This window comes from Tachysurus fulvidraco, chromosome 15 (assembly GCF_022655615.1).
Source record: "Tachysurus fulvidraco isolate hzauxx_2018 chromosome 15, HZAU_PFXX_2.0, whole genome shotgun sequence".
In the NCBI taxonomy this organism is placed as follows: Eukaryota; Metazoa; Chordata; class Actinopteri; order Siluriformes; family Bagridae; genus Tachysurus; species Tachysurus fulvidraco.
The window spans coordinates 11,518,168-11,545,016 of NC_062532.1; the positions used below are offsets into that span (position 1 = coordinate 11,518,168).

Below are 26,849 nucleotides of genomic sequence, written 5' to 3' on the forward strand. Positions count from 1 at the left end.
CCAAGATTAAGATTTCACTTCCGGTGGGGAGGCGCGTTCATGTGGAGAGAGGAAGCTACGAGGCCTGGACGAAAAACTAGTCTACAAACTACAGGAGTGGTCCGTTTACCTTCTATTGCGCTAGGATATTTTAACATGACGACGGAGATTTATTTCTAACGATGCGATAAGGTTTTTTTTTTTGTGTGTGGAGACTTTACACGCGTGTGTTCACCTGCATCCGGGAGGCGCGGTGGGTGTCACTTCTTAAACCACCCGTATTGCTGCAGGAGCAACAATAACAAGTGCTGCCTTATAGTCGAGCGCAGAGACCGAACCAGGCCCCGGGTCTGTGCTAAACGTCATCGGGATGGTGTGTCGGTGTTTTTTTAGGTGGTGAGACATTTGCCCAGTGAATCTCGGGCAGTATGAGCCAACAGATTAAACCCCTTCTCAAACTCTAGCCTCAGAAACGCAGCAGCCGGAGCGGAGCGAAGCGAAGCTGAGACCGGACATGGTGAGTCGACATACTTTCACACGCGACCGTTGGGATTTTCTCCCCTCAGATAATTTAAAACGTTACCTGACCGCCTTAACTCCGGCGATACAGTCAAACAAACAATTTATCTGAGCTGCGTATGTATTTTTGGCTTCGTATATACATATATAATTATTATTTTTTTTTTTACAATATCGCTACAACCGTGTCTTCTGTCGTGATTGTGAGCTTGACAGTATCGTAAATGACCGTATTGACGGATGAAATTAAGCGATATAGACGCTTCTACGTTTGTGGAAAGTTCAACCGAATAACGGTCTCAAGTGGACGTTCGAAAAGCGACGTAACGGCAACTCGGGTCGGATTGGAACGTCTCGAGCCTCCGCCTCGGTGTTGCAGTACGAACACGACGCAGCAGCACGCGACGTGTCGTGACTCATACAAAGAATTTAGCTTCATTATGGCTACGCGACCTCTTCCTCAAATTCTCTTCCTTCTTCTTACTTTTACAAACAGGTCCAGACAAATACCGCCTGAACGCTAAATGTGGCCGAATGCGTAGGGTTTGTGTTGCACTGTAATGGTATTTCATCTGTAGGTAGCAGTCGGTTGTGTCAAACAGCTTGACTACACCTTTGTCACACACTCTGTATAGATACTCTGTATCTTTGCTCTGTTCACAGGCGTCAGAAGAGGCCTCCTTGCGAGAACTAGAAAGTCTCATGACTGAGTTTTTCCACAGCTGCACTACTAATGACCGCAAAAGAGAAATTGGTGAGTTGTTTTTGGGGTCTTTAATAAATAATCACTTCATCCTGGTCAGTGTAGTGAGGTACACCGGTTGGGATACCAGTCTATAACAGGACACCATACACACCTACTGTCATGTTTTTGTGTGTCAGGAGGAAACCAGAGCACCCATGGGAAACCCATGCAGACACTAGTAAGACATGTATGAAAAATGTGCACAGATATGCCACAGGCGTATCTCAAACATGGCACCATGGAGCTCACCGCGTCACAGCTTTTATTTATCTATTTATGTTTATTGCACCCTGATTAGTTTGTTTAATCTTTGCTAATTCACACTCTGTCATCTAGTCGGTAAAGGCGAACAGAGATGGTGTTAATCGTCTTACGCAGCTGTCTTTGCAACCTCATAGGGCCACTGAAAGTGCTCAGAAAGCGCTTCCTATGATGGGATAGAAGAATGTCTTATTTATATATAATGCTTAATAACAAAACAGCCTCTTTGGACAATATTTATATTCTGTTCTTGTCTATTTATAGTCTATTCAGTATGTCAAGTGAAACATTAGGGTGGCTAACTAGCCTTAGACAACATACTTAATCGAGCCAGCATTATACATGGGCAAAACAGATGCGTACCACGTATTGTCAGTGAGACAGTCATGAACATTTTCTTTTAGTGACCTGCAGTATACTAGATATGATGGTTAGCTTTCTTGCTTGGAACATACATACGAGGTTGAGGTGTCTAGCACAGAATCTGACAGTGATGCATGTTCTTTTACGAGAGTTTTTTTTTTATGAAGAAGACCGCAATCCACTCATCACACGATTTCTACTGTTACATCTGCACTATATGCATTAGATTTCAGTATTTGTGGTTGACATTTTCTTTTACCTCTTGTACAAAGATCCTTTCAGTGCTTGAGTGTAGTGCATTTGACAAAACCACATGCTGCTGTTAACAACATTTCATGCACAAATGACTGACCAGGAAGTCACTGACAGCCTGAGGGGAACCTTGCTGTCAGAACTTTGGTATTTGTCTGTTTTTTTGCACTGCCAGAAGTCAGACTGCATTTCAAGGAAGTGAAAATGTACAAATGTTCACTGAACTCGAAATGCAGTTTGGGTTTAGATTGCATATGAGATAATTGGTTTAACATTGAACTTGCCATTATTAAAAATTGCAATAAAGATTTAATGAAAGCTTATGGCCACCTGTTAGCTTCTTACCAGCTATACGAGAGTAGTAATACATCTATAGCTATTCCCATGTGCATTTTCATACTATACTCCATGTGAATCTGTTAATGGTGTAAACATGTGTGTCGTACTTTGCAGAGGAACTGCTGAATAGTTTTGCTAGCCAGCCGGGCTCCTGGAGACACTGCCTCTACTTCCTCTCTAATAGCAGAAACGAATACGTCATGATGTATAGTCTTACAGTATTTGAGGTGAGTATACACGTGTAGCTACCCAATGGTTTGATGCACTTATGATTTATACTACATACTGACCCTGATATTCATATTTAGAACCTGGTCAACAAAATGTGGGTCGGTGTAGCCAGCGAGGATAAAGCAGAGCTTCGTAGCTGCTTGCCAAAGTTGTTGCTGTCCCAACATGCTCTGTTGCCCTTCTTCATCAGAAATAAGCTCTGCAAAGTCATTGTGGACATTGGACGCCAGGACTGGCCAATGTTCTACCATGACTTCTTTAGCAATACTTTACAGGTACGTGAAATACACATGTTTATTTGGAGATCTTTAGGTTTGAAATATCTTCCTGAATATTTAGGTAGTTAAAATAAACGATTGAATTGTCCAGAATAGAAAAATGATGAAGAAAAAAATGTTTTTGAACACCTCACAAAAAGTTTGTGGACACCTTACAATCTCCCTCATGTGCTTGTTCATCGTTTCATTCCAGCTTTAGTCCTGGCTGTGGGGATTTGTTCATTTGGCCACAAGAGCATTAGTGAGGAAGTCCGGGATGCAGTTAGTCTTACAATTCATCCCAAATATATTCAGTGAGATTGTGGTCAGGACTCTGTGCAGGACATTTGAGTTTTTTTTGGATTTTGTTTTGTGCACAGAGGCATCTTGCTGGAAAATATTTGGATCTCTTAGTTTTAGTCCAGGAAGATTGTAATGTTAAAGCATACACAGATATTCACTATGATGTGCACTTCTAGCTTTGTGGCAACAGTTTGGGGAAGAACTATATATGGGTCTGATGGTCAGGTGTCCAACATTTAGCCATATAGTGTATTTCACCCTTTTTATGGAAGTAAGGGATTGTACTATAATATTTGTAGATGTACACTTAGGAACTGCTTGTCAATGTGCAGCAAACGAAAAACAGAATACACCTTTTTCACTGATCTGTCGTTTAAAGTGTTTGTGTTTGAATGCTGAATAGTGGTGTTATTGTAGGACTGTGTGCATGTGTGACTGCTCTTTTGCCATATTTTGGGGTGATAATTTGTTCTTTATTGACTTTGCTGCGCTTCTAGACTAAACGCATAAAGGTTGTCAGGTCTAGTAATATAATACAATTAGGGAAAGCGTCACAGGATATTGTCATTTGTTCACCCCTGCCCTGCATTCACACTAGGACGAGACACTGACTGTATGACACTGATTGTATGGCTGTATGCATCTAAATCTCACTATCAGCTGTCACTCAGGAGAGGACAAGTTCCTTTTTTTTTTCCTCCTCTTCTTCATGCCTTCTCATAGTGGTTTTCATTGTCACTGCTGCCTCTGTTTTTCTAATTAGGGATCTAGGCTTGGAGTCAGGTTTTCTGTAAAGCTGTGTAACAATGCATGTAGCATTTAAAAAAATAAACTGGAACTGAATTTAATTTGATTTAAAATCGTATATATGAATTAGAGAACATGGTGAAGTTTCTTCTTCTTGTTATTCAACGTGTGTAGTACATGTGGAGGAGAGGGAATGTCCATGTCAAAGCCTGATATTGTCCTAATGCACTGGATAGGATTGGATTTGTGTTCTATTACAGTTTTTTCCTGTCTATTTTTTCCTCAAACAAACTCTTTGTTCATGCACATTCACTAGTTGGTGCAGTCAGCTACTCTAGCACCTTTGGGTTTGGTTTTGCTGAAGATGACCTCAGAAGAGCTGGTGTGCCCGAGGGAAGATCTGAGTGTTGGGAGGAAAGAGGAGCTGAAAAAACTCCTACTGGAACAGATTCCGACTGTATTAAACCTTCTGACCGGTGAGACTCACCATCACATTCCTCTGTTCAGTTGAAGTGTTTTTGACATGACGTAGCTTGTGCTTTTGTGTTGGATAGCATGTGATTTTCAAAATTGTTGAGCTTTAGTATTTTTGTTTTTCAGGCATTTTGGAGACGGTTTGGGATAAGCACAGTGTATCAGTAACAACGCCTCCTCCATCACCTACATCAAGAGACACAGGTGAGTCATGTGTTGACCTTTATTCATTAGATTCCATTTGATAAATTTTGACCAAATGTATTTGGTATTCACAGGAAATTATATGAAAAGTATTTTACCTAGCGTGTATGCTGTAATGAAATCTGGGAAATTTGAGTGCTCTTTTTTCCCTTATATTTATGATTTTTCTCTCTCCATTAGGTGGATTGACAGTTGATGCTACTCCGCTGGGACTGGAGTCAGAGAGTAGCACATTGTGTCTGCTGGCTCTGGAGTGCTTGGCTCATCTCTTCAGCTGGATCCCTCTGTCCTCCTCCATCACTCCAGCCCTCCTGGCCTCCATCTTTCACTTCGCTCGCTTCGGCTGTCAGCTGCCAATCAAAACCAAGCCTCCACCCTATTCCAATGGAGACTCTGCCCCCGGCAGTCTCTTAGCCAACGGGAGCCAGGGAAGGACAGGACACATTGTGGACCATGCCAAGCGGGCCCAGTTAGGCATCATGGCTATGAACTGCATTAATGAGCTGATGTGTAAAAACTGCGTGCCCATGGACTTTGAGGAGTTTCTGCTCCGCATGTTTCAACAGACTTTTTACCTCCTACAGAGACTTACAAACTCACACACCAACATACACACAGTCAAAAACAGACTCCAGGAGTTGGACGAAAGGTAAGGGCACAGGCAAAAAAAAATGAAAATGCACACTTGCATATACAAACTAATAAGCTGCTGAGCCGAGAGCTGACGTCACACACAGTGTGGTGATGACTTCCCGCTTTTTCTCACTTTTTCTTTCTCTTCCACTTTTAATACTGCCCCGGTTCAGTTATTTGGAGAAGTTCACAGATTTTCTGCGACTCTTTGTAAGTGTTCATCTAAGGAGGATCGAATCCAATGCTCAGTTTCCTCTAGTGGAGTTTCTGGCTTTGCTGTTTAAGTACACCTTCAACCAGGTAAACACATCCATATAAAAAACAATTCTCTTCCCTACAACATCGTTCTTTTTCTCCGTTATGTGTCTGAGAATTCACATTTTGATATTTACAGCCAACACATGAGGGCTACATGGCTTGCTTGGAAATATGGAGTGTATTCCTGGATTACCTAACCACCAAAATCAGGAGCCGACTGGACGACAGGGATAGCGTGTTAAACAGGTGCGTGTTTCTGTAGCACTTGATTGGTTTGAAAGTAAATGCAAAGCTTCACATACAAATTACCACCCAGGAAATCACGTCATGCACCATACAGATGCAGCTTAACTAAACATATATTTCCAGCTCAGACAAACATTTGGCTGTCAAGTTACTGTTAAGTGCTTTCATCCTTATCAGATCATGACACTGCTTAGTGCTAACATGGCCACAGATATATCAGTAGCCTTCTAGATGCAGATTTCAAGCAGCATGGTGTCTAACTGTTTCAACCATTTCAAACATTTCTCTAAACATGGATAACCACATGGCACAGTTTTTACTTTTGCAGTGTAATCAGTTCTAAAGTTTTCCACGTGTACACATTTACATAAACAATATTTCAGAAGGTAAACCACTTTTGACCACTGTGACTGAGCCTTTTAGAGCAAGATATTGTCCATGGATTAATGAAAAAAAAAGAAGTGTGTGTGTGTATGTGTATATATATATATATATATATATATATATATATATATATATATATATATAAGCGCTAATGATAAAGGGGAATATGGTTGATTATTTACATTGTCTTTGATGCATCATTCTATTTCTTCTTATGAAAGTACACTGCTCATGGCTACTTATCTATAGTGACAAAACAAACGCTAGAGGTTTGCTTTGCAAGAGTAATGTTAACGAATCCATTTTTGCTATTCAAGTTTTGCTGCTAATGCAATAGATGTTTATGTTGGTGGTTTGCAGGTATAAGGACGCTTTAGTGTTGCTGCTCAGAGAGGTCCTGAACCGCATCCAGTTCCGGTTAAACCAGAGTCAGCTGGAGGAGCTGGACGACGAGACCCTTGATGACGACGTAAGACCCACATACACACGTTTGTTTTATAGCTTGTGTCTTTTCTGTGTATCTGCGGTGCTTTAGTGTTTTTGCTCTGTACTTGAGGAGTGAAGTCGGTGGTTTGTATTTTTCTTTGGTTGCTATAGCAACAGACTGAGTGGCAGCGATATTTGCGTCAGAGTTTGGAGGTGGTTGCCAAGGTGATGGAGCTGCTCCCATCTCAGACCTTCTCCATTCTGGTAAGTGTGTGTAGCTACATACTATATTCATTTTGTTCTCAGTGAATGAAAGCATGGCCATGGTGTGCAGTGATAAGGACACAATCGCTGCTGTCATCATGTACATCATGAGAAAGAATATCTTATAGAATGTGTTTTAGTTCCCAGTTCTTCAAGAGGACTTGGACGTTTACCTTGGACTGCAGCAGTTCATCGTTACCACCAGAACACGTGAGTGAGCCTTGTTCATTTCTTCACAATATCTTTCATGCATACTTTGCTCAAAAGCCATCAACAAGCCTATAAAGTCTAGTGTGTTGTGTGTTGCATCAAACACCACTATGTGACATCACCGCAATCATGTAAATTTCACAAAAAAAAAAATGAATCAGATAATTTATCTTAAAAATGTTAAACGATCAAGATATGTACAGGTACCAACCATGGCGGCTGTTCATTATTAAATTTGGCCAATAACACATCAGAATGGTAGAATGTGTGTTTGTTTTGGTAGCTTTATTCAAATAAGCAATAATATGGCCATCATTATATTAATACATATGTTTTTCCTTTGGTACTGCCAATTGAAACTGCTCCTCCCAGAGCACTGTTATAAATGATGCTGAATAATGATTACGTCTTCGTCATGTTTAAATCTGCTTTCATTATATGCTGCCATCTAGTGTTTCAAATCTGTAATGGGTGGGTGAAATTACATCTTCCTTCACAGGTGTTTTCAGTCACCTAAAATAATGAAAGTGTGTGCAGGACAATGAAACTGAAACAGCACAATAATCTGTTAGTATTTAAGTATATTAGACTAAAACAGATCCTGCACAGTGGCCAGAGGGATTTTGAACCATTCCTTTTGCAGAACAGGGCCAGGTCACGGTAGAGGAAAATGGTTCCTTACTCACTCCTCCAAACCTCTACAAAGTGGCTCAATAATATTCAGATCTAATGTGAACTGAATCCTGTACAATACTGTCTGTTAGTTATTGTATTACATCAGAAAAGCAAATGCAGTGGTGAAATAACTGGACGGTGAGTGTTATTTACAATACATAACAACTAAAGGAATATATTCCGATGAAATATGAAACTACTGTAAAACTAAATATAGACATGCCTGAAACATGATCTTCCCATGTGACATTTGTGGGACAAAACTAGGCTGATAGGAACAGTAAGTTCCCAGATTTCAACAACAGCTCTACAATTTATAGCCTGATCTACAACCACTTATTCTGAAACTGAAAAGTATAAAGGAAATAAGTTTCTCTAATAATGAAAATATAATCTTTGTACTCAGTAAAACTAAGTAACAACATTTTCCTCACTGTACATTGAAGTTTTTTTTTGTTTTTGTTTTTTTTTGCTGAAAGCCTTAGAAGAAATGATGAGATGTAATAATGAAGGGTCTTTTAGAGTCCTTTTAAGCGGTGTTGGATAAAGGCATCTGATAAATGCTCTAAACCTAACATAAATAAGCAATTTAATCTCCACAGTACATTCCAGAAACATAATTTATAAATTATATGATTTGAAGTCAGTTGTCATGCCGAGGTCTACTAAGCAATCAAGCTAGAGCCGTACCATACTCTCACTCACTCATTTTCTACCGCTTATCCGAACTACCTCTGGTCACGGGGCCGTACCATACAAAAGATTTATTTTTGTAAAAAAAAAAAAAAAAAATTTATTTTATAAAAAAAATATTTTTTGGGAATGTCAAATTTCTAGAGGAAGCCCTCATACAAATAATTTACACATACATCCGTTCATATCCCACTTGAAAATCAAGGCCTGCTGTATGAACAGTTTAGCTTTCATAAATGGTCCTGAGTAATCGAGTTGTTGTAAGTGAAGGCTGATTTTTGTGATGTCATAATGACTAAAGTTGTGCCGCCAAACATTGCATTGCACAAGACTGTCTTGCAGTTTGTTTCAAGTAACGCAGAGAAATCTGCTGCTGGTTAGGGCTGAGCAACAGCATCTAAATTGTTTTCAATTAATTTCTCAATGCTGTTTTATTCAAGTGTAGATTTTTCAGTATTTGCATTCGGTCTGCAACAATTTATGTGCTACTATACCAATTTACACACTCTGACCTGTGACCATAGGAACTGTTTATTATTATTATTTATAACTTTTTTGAATTTGTATGGTGACCTTAAGTGATTAGAAAGGCACCTACAACTAAAATGGAATTATTATTATTATTATTATTATTATTATTATTATTATTATTATTATTATTATTATGACCTTATGCACAAATCTATAGTTTTTCTAGCCTAAAAGACAAAGTGAAGAAACATCATGCCAAAAGAGTGCATTTTAAAATGACAAGAATGTTTGTTAGTTTGTAATGTGAAGGAACACATTTGTACTAAATATTCATTTCCCAAGCACTTTCACAGATTATGGCTAAACATATGAAATGAATAATGGGGGCAAGTGAGTCATGACTGCACATGCAGATGCGCTCCAGAGTAGTGACACAGTACACACAGAATGCGTTGGTCTACATCAGATTACTCCCACAACTGACTTCTGAACTGCTCTCAGCAGACGAACAGAAGCACTGCCACGACGTGTTATTTAACCAGCCGTTAATTTTTCTGCTGCATTTTCACCATGTTTTCAGCATTTCTATGTGATCAGAATTGTATACGAAAGATATGTTGTGATTCACAAGCATCCATATTTAGCTCCAGTAATATAACTATTGTAATATATTTATATTTTCTTACTAAGCCAAAGGATTCTGAGTGATTGTACGATACTGAAGCATGTAGTTCTCCTGACCGATGCTGACAACACTGGTTGATTAATTCATTGTCATTCTGATCCGTTCCTACTACTGACTGGGCTTATTTTATGGATTAAAGACACGTCCTTCATCTTGATATTGCCAAGTAATTTAGTACCTCTTTAGAGTGTCCTGAATAAAAACAAACCTTGCTTTTCTGTCAAAAAAGCTTTTATGTCTTTAGATTTTTTGTGGAATATTTGGTAGATCAGTGTGTATCACCCTTATTGCCATAGCTAGTAATACAGAAAGTTATTGCCATAGCTAGTAATACCTCAACCTTTGTGAGTGTGGTTAGCGTGTCAGCTAGATTCACAGTTTCTATGAACATTTCTCATAATGTTTCTCAACGTTTTGCAAGTCGTTGGTGACTCACTAGCCACTAAACAGCGTAGTATCCTGTTTTTGTGTAGTTTACCGAAGGGTCCGTGATCTAAGAGTTGTCTCTCAACGTCTTGCTTTTACTGAACTGATGCCGTTACAAGCTGCCAACCTCCCCAACATCATATACTTCTAAAAGTTGCAATCAGACAGCATTAGTCAGAGACCTGACTTTAAGGAGAAAGTATAAAAGATCAGAAAGAGACACTACATACGGTATATAATGTAGCTTGTGGCAACAGATACATCAGGAAGAATGTGTGAGACCGGAGGCAAATATTAAAAATGAAGCTGTTCTGAAATTTTTTTTTATTCAGTATTATTCAGGTACTGATATTTTTTTCTCGTCATCACTGTCCTCCAGAATGGACAACCTAACACTAACTAATATATATATATATAATTGTTTTTAATTCGGTTCGGTTTTAAGGGTGTACAACTTTTGCACCCAACATGGAGCATAGTAATAGTACATAATGTCTTTAGAATGCTCTGTGCTATCAGGTACTCGGAGCTCACAAGGGGCTGGATTACAGCTTCTGTATGTGTAAGTGTGATGTGCTTATTATGTACGTTCTCCTTCACTGAGTGTGTGAGCTTCACGTCTTTGTTTTCTTTACCGTGTCTGTCTGTGTGTGTAGATCGCAGGTTGAACATCACGGCAGAAGCTGACTGCAGGAAGCTGCACTGTGCACTGAGAGATCTGAGCTCCCTGCTGCAGGCCGTTGGACGGCTGGCAGAGTTTTTCACCGGAGACGTCTTTACCACTCGCTTCAACGATGCCTTGGCTATAGTCCAGAGGTCAGTTACTCTGTTCTACAAGCTCAGAATTTCAGTTTTGTCATCCGATGCAGGCAGTAGTGATGGACATCCAGCCTTTTATAAATTGTATAGCTCTGTTTGCAGAACTTGACATCCACTAGTGCTTCACTAGAGATTGTGTGTGTGGGCGTGTGTGTGTGGGCGTGTGTGTGTTCTCCGAAGCTGTTTACATAATTCTGATTACAGATGCTTACAGGGGATCTAGCTCAGATGGCTAAGCACTGCCATGGCTTTACAATGCAATAAAAAAGAGATCTGAAGATTAAGAAAGTTGCTCAAGAATCTGAGAACAGAACCTGCTGATCATGACATGTGGTGACAGTGATGCATAGATAGGAAGCACAAACTAGAGGGAGAGATGACAGACAGATGTGAGAAATAGAGCCACAAGCTGTGATCAGTGAGAGCCAAGCACCCTTTGAAATTATACTTGCCAAGTTAAACAAAACACTAAGAAACTACACATGTACAATGTCCAGGTTTTTAAAAATTGCTGCTGAACCTGGCTGATTTTCTTTTGAATGACCAAATTGCTGTTAAGTCAAGCTTAATATATTTAAATATGCAAGAATAAAAAAGCATCATCAGAGAAAAGATAAGATTGTTGTTGTTACACTTTATATACAATCCTGCAATCAGCAAACTGTATGAGAGAGAATGCACACGTGTGCATTCTCTATCAGTGCCAGTACTAACACAATAATACTTCTGCAAGACATAGTCAAACTAATGACACAATTATGGCAAGAAATATTGTGTGTCTAAATCTGATTCAGTAAAGGTCCAGATTTTCCAGCTGTTGCTGCAGACTTAAATATGGATGCTCAGTAATGATTCAGTTTAGCTCCAATAGCAAGGCTTGGCGTGAGCCCTAGGTAAATGGAAAAAAGTCCAAAACAGTGAAGTCCTTAGTGATATTGGTGTAGGTGTTATCTTATCCTGCATTGCCAAATTATTTCCCCTGTCTTATTTATTAGAAAGATTATCTGGCAAACGCATCTGTTTATTTAAAAAAAAAAAAAAAAAAGATCATATAAGAACAGTAGTACTTGCTTAAAGAAATGTATAGTCCTGTTAGTGGCCCAGCTGTTTGTCTGGCGGGAAGTCCATGAGCACTCATTGGTCCATGCTGTCATTGGATTAATTAGTGTCGGTGCAGGGGAAAGTAGCCAACTGAGAGTGTGCGCTAGGTCTCACAGCTTGCATTGAACACATGGGGTAACTTGGATCATGGCTTTTGTGGAAATGTCAAGTGTCCAAGATGTCAAGTGTCACCCTAGCGGCAACAACCTATCAGCTCCATGACAGATGATAAATATGAAGGTTATTTTTAAAATTGTGGAATAAACAGATATTTGTCATTGGTTTCCTGCTGATGTTTATCTTCTTTCTCTCCATGCCAGGCTTGTGGAGGTCACTTGCTATGGCTCTCAGATCAGTCTGTATGACGTGGAGATGGCCGTCCCTTCGGTTCTCAAACCAGACCTTATAGATGTGTAAGTGCGCACACACACACAAAAAAATTTGTGACCGCAGAAATGAACGCCAAATCAAGCAAAAAGCACCAGATTTAAACCAAGACGCATCACGTGATGTCATTACAATTGCCATTCAGCCAAAGCCCTCTTTGAATTCAAGTACAGCTATCAGTCATTGGTTTCCTGCATTTTCACTGGTTTAAAAAAAGAATCCTGTGCTTGCAGTTTTGCAAGTTCAAGTAGTTTTCCACCATAAAAAAACGCTGGGAAATCCTGAAGCGAGTGAATATATATAATACAAATTTTGCTATATTTCAAACAGACCATCTCTTCTTCTGCCAGAAGAGCTTAATTCAACCATTTGTGTGTTTTCTTGGAAAGAAGGCTGTAATTATATAAACCTTGTGATATATACATTTCTGAGACTTTGCATTTGTTTTCCTAATTTTTATTTTATTCTTTTTTTGCAGTCATGCCCAGTCATTGGCTGCACTGCAGGCATATTCTCATTGGCTAGCACAATTCTGCAGTGAAGTACAGCGGCAGCAAAATCAAACACAATTTGTTGACCTCATCACCTCAACCATGGCTGCCACTACACCCCTCATTAATGCCAAGGTAATATTCATAAGACAAAAAGTAAGGTAACCCTTTTACAGGCAATAAGTTAAGACCAGAATGTCTGAATGCCCAGAACAAGCAATCAGTCCACAAAACTAACAGCTAGCACTTGTGCTTCATTATCAGAAAACTTTGCCACTGTTGTAAATGGGAATTAAACTGACATTAATATTTTCCTGTTACACCACTTTTTCACCCCTTAACATTTAATCTGCTGTCTAGATACAAGTGTGCCAACTTCTAGTTTTAGCCCTAACCGTTTCTGTTTTGAACCACTTGCTACAGCAATACAGGAGACTATTTGCTTTTTCCACTAAAGCATCGGTTTTCTAATGGGAAAGCTAAATTACTGAAGGGGAAAGAACACAGGAGTTTAAGGGTGGCATTCGTCATGAAGCTTACTTTAGGTTTGTGCTGACTTCACCCGTGAGCTAATGAGCCTTTGCCATGGATGCCAAAACAAATCCAGTGGGTAGGACTAATATCTCCTAAAAAAAAAAAAAAAGCTGGAAATGTTAATTAGCAATGATCACAACAGATTTTTTACCTTGCTTTTTATTACTCTTGCACAACTGGGGAAAACCTGGCATTATCCCTACAGTTTCTTGAGAATAATTTCATGCCGTTTTTTGATCCATGTCATTGGCAGCAGGTAATCAGTCTTAATGCTGGATGGAAGTGGGAAACATTATAATCCTATTTTTTAATGACATGTATTTTTCCTACTTTGTATTGACACAAAAGTGCTTGTACCATGTGTTGTCATTTAATATTTAGTTTATTTTGTGTTGCTCTTTGACCAGTCAAGCTTGTTGACCTCAATATTTTTCTTTCATATGACTAATAAAAGTGTAAAGGTCTTCTTAATACACTTCTAAGGCTCAAATAATCATCTGAGTAATGCCGTCAATTAACTCTAAATATCTTTGACTACATCTTATTGTGTATAGCATAAAATGGACTGTAGACCTGACATCACATGGCATGACAATCACGTAAAGCTTATATGCTCGGCTGGTTGCGGCAAAGATTCCGTTTTTTTCTCTGCCTGCTAGGATTTTTCTGGCAACAGTTCTGGCATGTCTGTAAATAAATATTTCACACATGTTGATTTTGTACACCTTACTACTCCTGCAGGTTTCTGAGAAGTTACTGTTGTCTGCTTGCCATCTTCTGGTATCCATGGCGACAACAGTGCGGCCTGTGTTCATGGTGTCATTATCTGCGGTACAGAACGTCTTCAATCTCATCACAGAGAATCACAATCACAGGCTGCCTCAGGAGGTGTGTGTGTTACAATGTTTAAGCTCTCTTGTCCCCCCCCCCCACACACACACACACATATGGGTTTTGTGTGTGCATTAGTTTATTTTGTAATGTGTGTTTTCTAGGCTCATGTGCTGGTGTGCAGGGCTTTGTCGAACATGCTTCTTTTACCGTGGCCAAGTCTGCCAGAGGCGGAACAGCAATGGCCAAGTCGATCAGCCAGTCACGCACGTCTGATCAGCACCATAACACATCAGTACCGCCTGCTTCCCCGCTCACAAGACCACCATCCCAACAGTGAGTGCCATCACAGTCATGTCCTTTTTTCACTGTCCAAAAAAAAGTTTTGCATTATTATTAGCTAATTATGAGTAGCAGGTCTTTGGTTTTCAGACCTTAATAGCATGTCGTCAGGTTTAGCGCATTGACAATTTATATTGATTGTACTCATCATTATACTGTGCATTTTTCCACATTACAGCCAAGACATTCAGCAAACTGACCAAACTATTCTCGTCTAAGTTCTTGCTTGTCTAACTTGTTTAGCAATGGTGTAATAGTGAGCCAAAATAATAATGTGGTATTATTTTCAGCTCAGCCCATTTTGACCGCTTGAGGCAACTTATCCTTGGAAAATGAACCAGGTTTCAGATAGAACTAGAATTTGGGCCAGTACTTAACATGCAGAGAAAAATTCGCGCGCGAGTGTGTGCGTGTGTGTGCGCTCGAGTGCGCGCTCGAGTGCGTGTGTGCGCGCGCAAAATTAATATTTAAAACCACAGTAATCCAACAAGCTGCTACTTTTCCAACTTTATTTTTTTTACTCTTGGTTCTGGGGTGTTTTTTCCCCCTGTAAATTTGAATAAATAAATTAAGACATGTGGAGTGATGGGAATCACATGTCATGACCCCGTGCTGAGGAATCGTTAAAGGAGAGTCTGCAGTTGCTGTCTCAGCTTCTGCAGGACATCATTGCCAGTTTGTAAACTGATCTGTCTTGTCTCTTTTTTAAGCATGTACTTGTGAAAGGTTAATACATTCAAAGTGCTGTTTAATTTGTAGCTGGCCAAAGACTTGCAGAGTAATTACTGAACTTATTTGACAGTTGATCTACTGTTTGTTTGTTTTCTTCAGGTAAAGTGGTGCTGCAGCAGACCCTGTGTGTACTGAGGGATCTGGTGGGCAGCATATCAGGAGAAGCCACAAAATCTCGTCAGATATGTTACCAGAGCCTGCAGGAGTCTGTCCAGGTCACTCTGGCTCTGTTCCCACTGCACATTCAGCAGCCTGGTAAGAGTCGCTGCCCTTTCACTCGTATTTACAAACCTGTAGGGAAGAACCCTTTCCAATAGGGTGAGATGTATGACATCTAGGATTAAGAGTCCTAATATAGTGCATTTTAAATAATGTTAAATATATTTTAAATGTGATTTTTTTACACATTAACTTAAAATGTGAATGTAATGTAAACAATAGTATAAGTTACCATTTATACAGACCAATGTTTGTACATAAAGTGACACGTCACAACCAAGAAAGTGGATCTTTAGCATTCAAATATGGATTTGTTTGCATTTGAATAAGGAAATGTTGTTCTGATTATGTAAAAAGTTAACCTGTGTCAATAACAGTTAACATAAACACTAACAATAAATATGTTTTAACCCTAAGTAGAACATTTCACACAGGCACACCGTAGAACATTTCATTTAGCACTGCTTTTTTACCTGGTGTTATTAATCCCTTCTTTGAAAAAGGGCTAGCGCTGATTTTCCAAATGTTTCCAAGTTTGTTTGTTTTTTTTCTCCCCCCTCACTGATGAGAAAGCAAGAGACAAGCTGTTATTAACACCAGTCACACTTTGATTATCACATCATGGTTGTTGGCTTTGGAAATATGCAGATAGGAACGTTAACCCTGGATTTAGGATGTAAAGTGTAAAACATCAGATTATGAAGACTCAGGATTATGAGCAGTGTGACGTGCAACCCGGGATTCTGTTTAACCAGGGGTTTATAATTGAACCAGGGTTAACAGTTTCATGGGTAAATAGCCCTTCTGTGTGTCTTCAGTGTGGTAGACTCTGGCACGATGCCACTGTCCACAGTCAAATAGATAAAACTTGACTTTTACACTCTTACTTACCAATACTGAAAAACAAGCTGGAACAACTGGAAGTACCAGCAAAGCCCATGTTTATGCCATAATGTTGAGATCCACAACCAGTGTTACTGAACATAAGTCATAAACATAAGCCCAAACAGAAGAAGCCCTTTGGTTTTTTTATATATACATGAGATTCTTTTACAGTGAGATTCTATTTTTTTTTTCTTATTTTTTTTTTGTAGTACATTTCTGATTGTTTTGCTGTTCTCTCTCTCTCAGATGTAACAGATGAGATGCTGAGTTTCTTCCTCACCCTATTCCAGGCACTCCGGGTGCAGATGGGAGTCACATTCACTGAACAAATTATTCAGACTTTTCTCAGCATGTTCACCAGGTAAGCTACATGACTCCACCTTTTAAACAGCCACAAAACAATAAAGGTGCAGCCTTTACTAATAATGCAATCCCTCTAGATTCATTGAGCATGTACACTATTTATCCAGTCTCCAAGTCATAGATAGGTACTATTCAAAATCCCAGTTGTTCCAATGATGCTGGGTTAATTTTCTAATCAGAATTAGAAATTTTAACAGCAGATCTGATGGTAAATCTGGCACAAATCACACGTTTGTAATATTTACAGTTACAGCATTTGGCAGACGCCCTTATCCAGAGCAACGTACATAAGTGCTTAAATCTCTAACATTGAATAATATGTAATATATAACATGTAATAACTTTATTCTAATACATGCTATGTTGATGTAACAGCCTTTTTGTGATAATAGGCTGATGGTTGAATGTTGTAAGCTGTGTAGTTTTAGCAGATGTCATTAAATATATGATTTACATGCAGGCATTTGTAATGGTCATGTGCAGCCCTGCAGCTTTTATCTGATGTCATATGTTTTAGGGATCAGCTGGCAGTCAGCATCCTCCAGGAAGGCAGTGCTGGATCAAAGGTTGTTGAAAAATTCCTCAAGATTTTACAGGTATACAAACGTAATTGTGTGTATGTGAGATAAATGGTGATTTATTTTTATTTTTTTTGTTGATGTTATTTAGTCTGCCAAGTAAATAGATATAGTTGTAGCTGATGCAAACTGTTTGTATTTGTGCAGGTTGTGGTTCAGGAGCCTGGTCAGACCTTTAAACCCATGTTACCCAGCATCCTCAGCCTTTGTATGGATCAGGTGTACCCTATAGTGGCAGATGTAAGAACCAGTCGAATGTCACTCTAATAACTCTATAAAACATAGACCCTACACTGATTAGCCAATAACGTTTGAAATGTTAATACTTTGTGTTTGCTTTGCAGCGCTCCTGTCCAGACGTGAAAGCTGAAATGTTCGAGCTCCTCTTCCAAATCCTCCATCAGAACTGGAGGTTCTTCTTTAAGACTTCAGTCCTAAACAGTGTTCAGAGAACAGGAGCAGAAGAACACATGGAGAATGAGGCCCAGTTCATTGCTGCCATGCAGGTATGCAGCACATAAACCTTGAGCTGAGCTTTAATGCAAACTGGCTCTCAAATCTGCTGGCTGGAATAAAACTGCTGGGAAATCAGTCATGCAGCTAAAAATATCCAGCTGACCAGAGATCAATGAACAGAACTTCTGCAAGATCAAGACAATCTGTTGTTTCTAATCGACACACCATTCATGCAGTTAACAATCACAATAAATACAGTGTTTAAAACCCCTACATAACCCCTACAACCCCATTCTTTGCAGCTATATTGAGAAATGTCTGCATTCCAAATATGTGGTTTTGTCATGGCACCTTATCAGTGATAGTTGGGCTGAAGGAGTGAAATCAAATTACCAAGCAAACTGACAGCACTGCAGTTTTGGCCATGAATTTGGATGTCTTGTGGCTTAAAGATTTCTGGTGCCTTGTTTATTAGCCATATGGATAGTTAATTCTGAGCAATGGGGTTTGTGACAGCCAGGGGGTCTGTGTATCTATTTTATTTTATTTATTTATTTTGTTCTTGTTGTTTTAACAATTTTTCTTATGTTTTGTTTTTTTTTATTTCCGCACAATTTTCAAATCTATTATATTTATTTATTACTTTAATCTTACAGTTACTAGCTTGTTTGTCTCCTTATTTGAATTGATTTATCCAAACCTAAAAACTCAAAACAAGTAGGAAATTATGTTTTGTCAGTTAAAGCTCTGTCCCTACTAAATATCCAGTTTTTCTGTACACATTTAATATAATATGCTAATTGTCTAGTTGGATTATTTCTATTAAAATAATAAATCTATGCTGAGTGGCTCCTTGAAATGTAATTTACTGTACAAACCTCTGACCTAGCACTTGCAAAGCTAAATTAGGAAATGAAGGATACTGTAAATTATTCTGTTTTCAGTGATTTGAATTGTGTGTCTTGTGTTTGACAGGCATTTGGACAGTCCTTCCTGCAGCCAGATATCCATATCTTCAAACAGAACTTGAGCTATTTGGAGATTCTTAACACAAAACACAAACTGTACCACAGGGTGAGATGCAGTACTTGTCAGACTATTTGGTTCATGTGTATATGATATTTTTCATATGATATTTTTCTTACTTGACGCAAGTATGTGTGTTTGTGTGTGCGTGCTCGTTCAGAAGCTGTTCAGGAACTCCATGCTCTTCCATTTCATCAACGTGCTGCTACAAGTTCTTCTGCATAAGAGCCATGACCTCTTGCAAGATGACATCACTCTGGCTCTTTACAACATGGCTGCTGTAGATTTCCAAGCTTTTTATTCCTCCTTCCTGCCAGAATTCCTTAACGGTTGCCAAGGCCTTGACCCTCACCAACGCACAACTCTCGCCCGCAACTTCACACCAGAGAGGGTTAGCACTTCAGCTTGTCTATTTGAAGATGCATAGTAGAGTCATTGCTGTGACTCATTCCCAAGTCATGTTACATCAATCCCTGTTTCTCTGTGCAGGGGATGCAGACTGCACATAAAACCTTATCACTTTGTCTGTAAAATCTGCTTCTACACTGAGCACCTTTCAACATGATCATACAAACTGATTGTGATCTTTTTGTTTTTAATGTTGTGTCTGTCTGCTGGTATTAATTGTATTAGTAGAATGAAACCCTGGAACCATGGTATTTTTAGTCTGGGTTATAACAAGCTAAATTTCAAGCAATTCAAAATTTCTGCTAAACTCATGACATCAAAAAGTATCATGATAAAACTTAGGATGATTATTTAAGAAAAAAATAATTAATTTCCAAACTTTAGGAATTATATTTAAATGTTACATATGATTATTTTTGTGTAATTCTCTCTCATTTTTTCCCCCTTAGGACCTGCCATCATTTTCTCAGGGAGTGTATCGATTGGTGAACGACCTGCGTTTTTACAGACTGTGTAATGGTAGCCTGCCTCCAGGAACGCTGAAATTATAGCGATGTTCCAGGCAAAGTACAAAGCCAAACTATGTTTTGTCATAACGTGGAAAGCAGATCACTTCCACACAAGTGATCAAGCCAAGCCCTCTGCCAGGACCCAGCCTATGATCTCTTAATAATGGCGTGTTATCAGAACTACACCCGTTGCAGGGTTTGTTAGCTTTTTTTTTTTAATGTTTATTTCAGCAAAAGTTCACATTGCCAATGATCATGAGGCCAAAGTGTACGTTTCACTGCTTCAATGGTGAGCAGAGCTGAAGAGCAGAAGCCAGTTTAAGTTAAGTGCACATTTCAGCACTAATGCAGAGGATTGTAAGCACTGTGACTTGGGGTTTAAATCCTTGTTCTTTTGAAAGGAAAGTGCCATTAAAAAGCACTCGGCTGCAGTTGAGAGGAGCAGTTCTGATTTAAGAAAATTGTGAGCACTGTTTGACATGGACGCTCGATCGGGTCATTGGTGACTAATGCAGTGTGAGTATGGTTTTAAAAACGGACTGCTGTGATTTCAGAGCGCCAAATTTTGTTTTCTTTGTTTGATTTTAACGCCTTCATCCTCTCTGAGATGAACTCACTCCTTTCATATCATTCCATCCTGATTCAGGACATAGACCTTCAAATAAAGTTTTATAAGGAAACACCTGTGTACTTGCTGCTCTATAATTTCTCATTAAAATCTTCACAACGCTTCTCTTTGGCTAATAAACCATTAAATGTACGGTTCAAAAGCAAGTGTGTTGTCAAACATAGCTGTTGGGCTTTGTCCTCTCAATTCAACTCATAAAATGTCCTTAATTAAAGCCTATTTTTCCTAAATACGAGTTTGCACTTCATATTCTATCATTTAATAAGACCTGAGGCTAGTCTCTGAATCCAAATCATGGAAGACGTACAACACTTTAGTAGCACTGCATGGGGTCAGTAGACTATGGCACGTTATTTATTTGTATATGAAGTACATGTCCTGATCTCTGTTCAGATGTGTTCGCTATCCCACTCACTCATCCTACTTGTTCCATGAGCAAGGGTAATGTTTGTTTTTTGACCTTGTCCCAGCATAAACTTTGATTTAAGTGTGTATGTCTCAGCATTTGCTTGGAGACTAGAGACCTCATTTCTATGTTCTAAATGCTTCAAAATCCAAACAGGAAAATCATTAAGTAAGTCATTATCTTTAGTGAACAGTGAGAACTGCAGAATCTCTTTAATCTGTGGTGGATCAAGATCAGTTCAGCTTGTTCTCTCTCTCTCTCTCTCTCTCTCTCTCTCTCTCTCTCTCTCTCTCTCTCTCTCTCTCTCTCTCTCTCCTTATTTTTTTTTTATTTTATTTTATTATTATAACTGTTTTTTGGGTATCTGTCCTTGACCATTTAGTTATCAGATCTAAAGATTATGCATTGCCTACATTTAAAGCAGTAGTTGTAAAGAATGACCAAGCCCAACACAAATATGTACACAAGTCTTTTCATACGGATTCTTTACAGAATGGGATCAGATTTGCAATTCCTAATGCTATAGACCTAGTGCGAGCTATAAATATTGGGTTTTGAGCCCTGTGTGTCTTTTTCTTTCTTAATTAATTAATTCTGCATGCCCCACCCTGTAACTTCCCTTGCTTTTTAATAACATAAGTATAATGCCATTAAACCAGTCAGTCAAGATCTTATTCTGAGTGGACACGTGAGTTTGACCCGTCAGGTGAATGACCGTGTGCGTGTGTGTGTTATTTATTGTAGTTAGTCCGAGTAAAGAAAGCTCTCAGAGCTGAGCAGTACAGCTACTGTATAGAGTTTTGTCCTCTAGAATTCTTTGTGTGATGATGGCTGGTGTAACACTGTGTGTGTTGAAGCGTTGTCTCATGAACAGCGGGAACCGGATCATCCCGCGTGCTCATCAACAGACGCACTCACGGACCAACAGCAGTGCCTCAGGTGTGTGCGCGTGCGCTCGTCACAAACTATCCAAAGATTGGTATTGTTTTATTGAGATTTTTCAGTGCTGTGCCTTTCTTAGGCTTGCTCATGAAATAGAGTTAATTGACAAGTCAAATTTAAGTCAAGTTAGTGAAACAACTGAATAAAATATAGTCATTGTGAGATTCACATTTGACATCTGATTTGATTTACTATTGTGTTAATGGATAGAAATGGTTTCTGTTTAATTTAGCACAGTTCAGTAAGAAACAGGAGTCATTTGAAAAAAATAAATAAATAAATAAATACTATCGATAGTATTAGTCGATAGATAAACAGAAAGCAGAAATTGTGTAATCGGTTGTTCAGCATATATGGAAATATCCCACATGTGAACATTGTCATTAATCAGGTGGCGGCTCATTATTGTTTGTACGTTTTAAAAAAAAGTTGTATTCATTATTTTAGCATTCTCTGACTCTGACACGTGTCCTGCTCTCTGGCAATGCCCCTCGTGCTTTCTAGATAAAATGATTAGTGAAACGATGGTTAATGATGAGCATGTGTTTTCACGTGCTCTACTCTCAGGAGTTTCTTTTTTTATATATATACCGTACAATAGGCTGTGAGAAATAACTTAAAACGTGGATCTTGTTGACTTTAATTACTGGACTTTCATCTGCTCTTGAACTTGCAATGTACTTTCTAATCTACACCAACTATTTATTCGTCCTCAATTACTCTCACTTTAAAACTATTACGATCAAATACACTCTTCTTGTCCTGTGTGTGTGTGTGTGTGTGTGTGTGTGTGTGTGTGTGTGTGCGCGCGCGCGCGTGTGTGTGACGTCACAATGATTGTCAGATCACGTGCAAGTGTAAAACATATATATATATATATATATATATATATATATATATATATATATATATATATATATATATATATATATATAATTACACCATTAAATAAAATTATAAGTATATTGGTTTATATGGTAATAAAATGGTTTATAATGGTAATAATCGTTTCTTTTGGTAAGTAATGATTAAGGTAGTGAGTAGGTCTTCCACTATTAGGTAAAGCATTACAATGTGTTTGTGTTAAGGGATGATTTACACAGCATAATATAGCCAGAAAATGAAAATTAGTTGAAACTTGGGTTGAGTTTAAAATATTGAGCTCATATTAAGCACCTTCATATTATAATTAATAATAATATTTTGATGATTCATTCATTCTACATGTGTTTATTTCAGTGAGCAGGTGGAGAGCTGCTGATAATCTAATAAATAATAACTGATCTATTTATATTTTTATCTATACTACGATATACTTTATGTTAAATAAATACCAGTGTTTTGCCATATACTATATGCCTTAACTATACATGCACTACACAATTAAACACGTGAACCTTAATGCAGACATTCCTGGTGTAAAAGAGCGCACTTTGGTTGCCATCAAGCCGGATGGGGTTCAGAGACGTCTGATTGGTCAGATCATAAAGCGTTTTGAGCAGCGAGGGTTCCGCTTGGTGGGTCTGAAGATGGTGCAGGTCAGTGTTTGCTCTTTCTGTAGAGGTTGAATAAGCTGCATTTTCTTTTAAATGACTATTCTGCAGTATATTTGTAAAAGATCCAGTAGATGATGATAACAAGCATCAGAATGTGGAAAAGATTCTTCTGACAATGAATATTGGTGCCAAATGGGCTGGATTGAGTAATTTAAAGATTGCTGTTCTCCTGTGATTTTCACACACAACAGTCTCTAAAGTTTACCTAGAATTGTGTGAAAACAAGAACATTGAGCCATGGTTCTGTGAGTGAAAACACCTTGTCGATAAGAGAGGCTTGAACAGATTGGTTCATGCTGCCACGAAGAATATAGTAACACTTATAATCACTCTTTACAACCATGGTGAGCAGAAAACCATCTCAGCATACACATAACATCAAACGCTGAGGTGGATAGAATAAAACCGCTGAAGACCATATTTGGTTTAAGTCAAGAACAAGAATCTGACACTAGTGATCAGACTAGTCACCAGTCTTCAACTCTTTGCCCATGATATCATCAGATCCTTGCTTTTGGCTTATAGGAATAGAACTTGATATGGTCTTCTGCTGTTGGAGCCCACGCAACACTGGTCTGATGTTTTGTGTATTCTGAAATGTTTACTGCTAACCATGATAGTGATAATTTGACTCGTACCATTTTGTGTAAACTCTAGAGATTGTTATATGTGAAAATCCCCGAAGACCAGCAGTTTCTGAAATACTCAAACCAGCACCAACATCTCTGATATAGTTCTATTCACACAGCTCACACTTTTTCTTGATTCTGATGTTAGATGTGATCATTAACTGAAGCTCTTGACCTCCTCTGCATGATTTAGATGCATTTAGATTTCTATGCAGATGCATTGCACTGCTGCCACATGATTGGCTGATTGGATAACTGCTTAAATGTGTAGGTTATGTGTGTTTCTAATAAAGTGGCTGTGATTGTAGCTCAAATTTCAGAAGCTGCCTCATGACCATGTCAAAATTGGCAGCTGAGGTGATGCTTACACAGCTAAGAATAAAGCTATGTGAAAAATCTCAACAAAAGAATACCGTTCTTTGAAAAGCTAATCCCCACTCTTCAAGATACATCTGTAGATTCCTTTTCACATTTCTTCCTTTATTTGGCTTTGACGTATTTGTAAATTGTATTCATACCAATGAAATATGCATGAGATATATTTGAGTGGTTGAACAATTTACCCTGAATGTGAGAGAGATTTCTTGAATATGTGTCCTCAGGTTTCTTTCTATAACAAATGAATTGAGTAATAATTTGCTATTTTATGTATCTGACTGAGCAATAATTATATTATTTTATGTGTTTTAGGTATCTGAAGAATTACTGGCCCAGCATTATGTGTCTCTACATAAGAAACCGTTCTACCCCAGCGTACTGCAATATATGACCTCAGGGCCTGTTGTGGCAATGGTGAGGATCTGGAACTAAAATTAAATGCTTCAGCTAACATCTGGGGCAAGCTGTTGATTAAAGGATCGGGGTTCAAGCCCCAGCACTGCCAAGCTGCCACAGTTGGGCCCTTGAGCAAGGCCTTTAACCCTTAATGCTGCATCATAGCTGCCCCTGTGCTCTAACCCCAACCTCCTCAGTTGGGATATTCCACTGTGCTGTGGTGTAGATTCGGTGATAATTAAATCTTCCATGCCCCGAATTTCAATTCATTCTTCTAGTGTTACTGACTACCTTTATCAGTGAAATTGAGTGCTGTATTCTAGCATGAAAGAGGTTTACCAAGAAGTCTACCGAGAAGTTTGATGTTAATAATATAATGTTTAACTTGACTACATGATCTTTTTTATAGGTGTGGGAGGGCCACAATGTAATAAAGTCTACACGTATGCTAGTGGGAGACACAAACCCAGCTGAAGCTGTGCCTGGAACTCTGAGAGGAGACTTTAGCATTCATGTTAGCAGGTAGAACTACACACACGTTCACATGTACCAGGTCTCACTGATAGCTGATAGACAGTAACTATACATTTGCCAGATTTGCTTTTGACTCTTCTCTTAGCATTTTATTTAGGACAGATCGTTATTAAAAGCCTCAGTCTGTGTTTAGTGTGCAGGTGAGTGACTTGGGCTTCCTTCTGTTTTCTGTGTTTCAGGAATGTTGTTCATGCCTCAGACTCAGCTGAAGTGGCACAAAAAGAGATCTCGCTTTGGTTTCAGCGCTCCGAGCTGATTGACTGGGTGTGTTGTGACCATGGCAATATCTACCATCCATGATGCGTGTGTCTGTGTGTGTGTGTGTGTGTGTGTGTGTTATATCTCTTAAAACCTAAAAAATAATATTTTTAATTGATATTACCACTATATAACTGCTGCAAAGTATATTACAATCATATTCAAGACATTTTATATATAGTTCCTGAATAGTTTAACAAATATGATTTTAAATTTTAATTAGATTCATCACATTTTATTTTAAAGTAACAGTATTATAAACAAAGGTTCTAAGGTTTGAAGCTGATTTATTGAAATGGAAAGATTCTTAATTAATCTGTAAATTGTGCTGAGGAACACTGTACAGGTTCCTAAGAAACAACTGTACATTACTGTAATACTGGCTAGAAATTATTAACCCTTTGTAATAATAATTTCATATTCTATAACATTATTATCCATTACATAATAAAAAATCCAAAATATGAAATAAAACAAACAAAATTGTAAAGTTTGTTGGAAAGGTTTGTTTGTCATCACTACACAAACTAAATTTTCAGATGAATTTCTGGCTTTGCTATAGCATATGCAGTGCCCTTTAGAATTATGGACACCCTTCATCTTCCTGAGCAATAATGAACATGAAGATATTTCGATTTTGAGCATACACAGAAATTGCAAAACACATAGGATTATGAGAAGATGTAAAATAATATAAGCTTTGATATATGCTTTAATATTTAAAATGTACTTGCTGAGAAAGCAATTTTTATTAGAAGAAATATTTCTTTCATTGTTTGAAAGGGTCACCTCATAGCTCCAGGCTTCCGGGTACAATCCTTAGATCAGGTTATAATCTGTGTGCACATGTTCTCACCATGTTCTCACCATGTTCTCACCATGTACTCACCATGTTCTCACCATGTTAATGTTGCTTTCTTCTTGGTTCTTAGCTTTCCTCAGATTGCATCAGGTGTGAACAAGTGCATGTACATTGTGCCCTGTAATAGACTGGAGACCAGTGCTGCTATAACAGGCTCCAGTTTCAATGCTGCTCTAATCACGATAAAGCGTTTGGTGAAGCTAAAATTATTGAATGTTTATTGAAGTTTTATTTTAGTGCAAAGATAAAAAAAAGCAATGTTCCTTGAGCTTGGCCCTAGAACTATGACTTTATTATCACTTACACACTTACAAGTAACAGAAATTTATAACAACTACCAATTAGCACCAGTACACCTCAAACAAAAATCACGGAATTTCTTGGCAGTTGTAGGCTGATAAGTTCATAACTAAACATCACTAACTATTGTTGTCCCCATATGCATGAAATATTTCTACCCATCTTCAGAGAACATCTTCAGAGAACTAGGTGGACTGGCTACTCCAGTCTGCCTCTAAATGTGAAAATGTGTGT

General features: G+C 38.4%; 2 protein-coding genes across 3 annotated transcripts; both read left to right on the forward strand.

The window, feature by feature from the left end:
- Positions 1–7: 7 nt before the first annotated feature.
- xpo6 (exportin 6) lies at positions 8–20,459 on the forward strand. Its single transcript, XM_027141688.2, has 25 exons — positions 8–496; positions 1,162–1,252; positions 2,573–2,685; positions 2,767–2,964; positions 4,313–4,472; positions 4,597–4,674; positions 4,855–5,323; positions 5,481–5,607; positions 5,702–5,811; positions 6,556–6,664; positions 6,793–6,885; positions 7,026–7,095; positions 10,702–10,861; positions 12,286–12,378; positions 12,831–12,978; positions 14,119–14,265; positions 14,373–14,544; positions 15,382–15,537; positions 16,633–16,747; positions 17,267–17,345; positions 17,475–17,567; positions 17,672–17,833; positions 18,759–18,857; positions 18,970–19,200; positions 19,667–20,459. The coding sequence occupies exons 1-25, from the start codon at positions 494–496 to the stop codon at positions 19,766–19,768; spliced, it is 3,378 nt and encodes a 1,125-aa protein (XP_026997489.1). The 5' UTR covers positions 8–493; the 3' UTR covers positions 19,769–20,459.
- Positions 20,042–25,943, forward strand: nme4 (NME/NM23 nucleoside diphosphate kinase 4). Of its 2 annotated transcripts, none has more exons than XM_027141710.2 (5): positions 20,042–20,242; positions 23,110–23,240; positions 24,578–24,679; positions 25,071–25,183; positions 25,375–25,943. In XM_027141710.2, the coding sequence occupies exons 1-5, from the start codon at positions 20,236–20,238 to the stop codon at positions 25,493–25,495; spliced, it is 474 nt and encodes a 157-aa protein (XP_026997511.1). In that variant the 5' UTR covers positions 20,042–20,235; the 3' UTR covers positions 25,496–25,943. The 2 variants fall into 2 exon arrangements, with proteins under 2 accessions (XP_026997511.1, XP_026997510.1); XM_027141709.2 differs by lacking the exon at positions 20,042–20,242 and adding an exon at positions 21,114–21,699.
- The last annotated feature ends 906 nt before the right edge of the window (positions 25,944–26,849 follow it).

Bases quoted from the DNA above. Each gene is read 5' to 3' on its own strand.
- xpo6 (XM_027141688.2), top strand. The intron at 14,266-14,372 runs GTGTGTGTGTTA...TGTGTTTTCTAG, and splicing joins ATCACAGGCTGCCTCAGGAG to GCTCATGTGCTGGTGTGCAG. The intron at 18,858-18,969 runs GTGAGATGCAGT...GTGCTCGTTCAG, and splicing joins AACACAAACTGTACCACAGG to AAGCTGTTCAGGAACTCCAT.
- nme4 (XM_027141709.2), top strand. From the start codon at position 21,585: ATGATGGCTGGTGTAACACTGTGTGTGTTGAAGCGTTGTCTCATGAAC. The intron at 23,241-24,577 runs GTCAGTGTTTGC...TATGTGTTTTAG, and splicing joins TGGGTCTGAAGATGGTGCAG to GTATCTGAAGAATTACTGGC. The intron at 24,680-25,070 runs GTGAGGATCTGG...TCTTTTTTATAG, and splicing joins CAGGGCCTGTTGTGGCAATG to GTGTGGGAGGGCCACAATGT.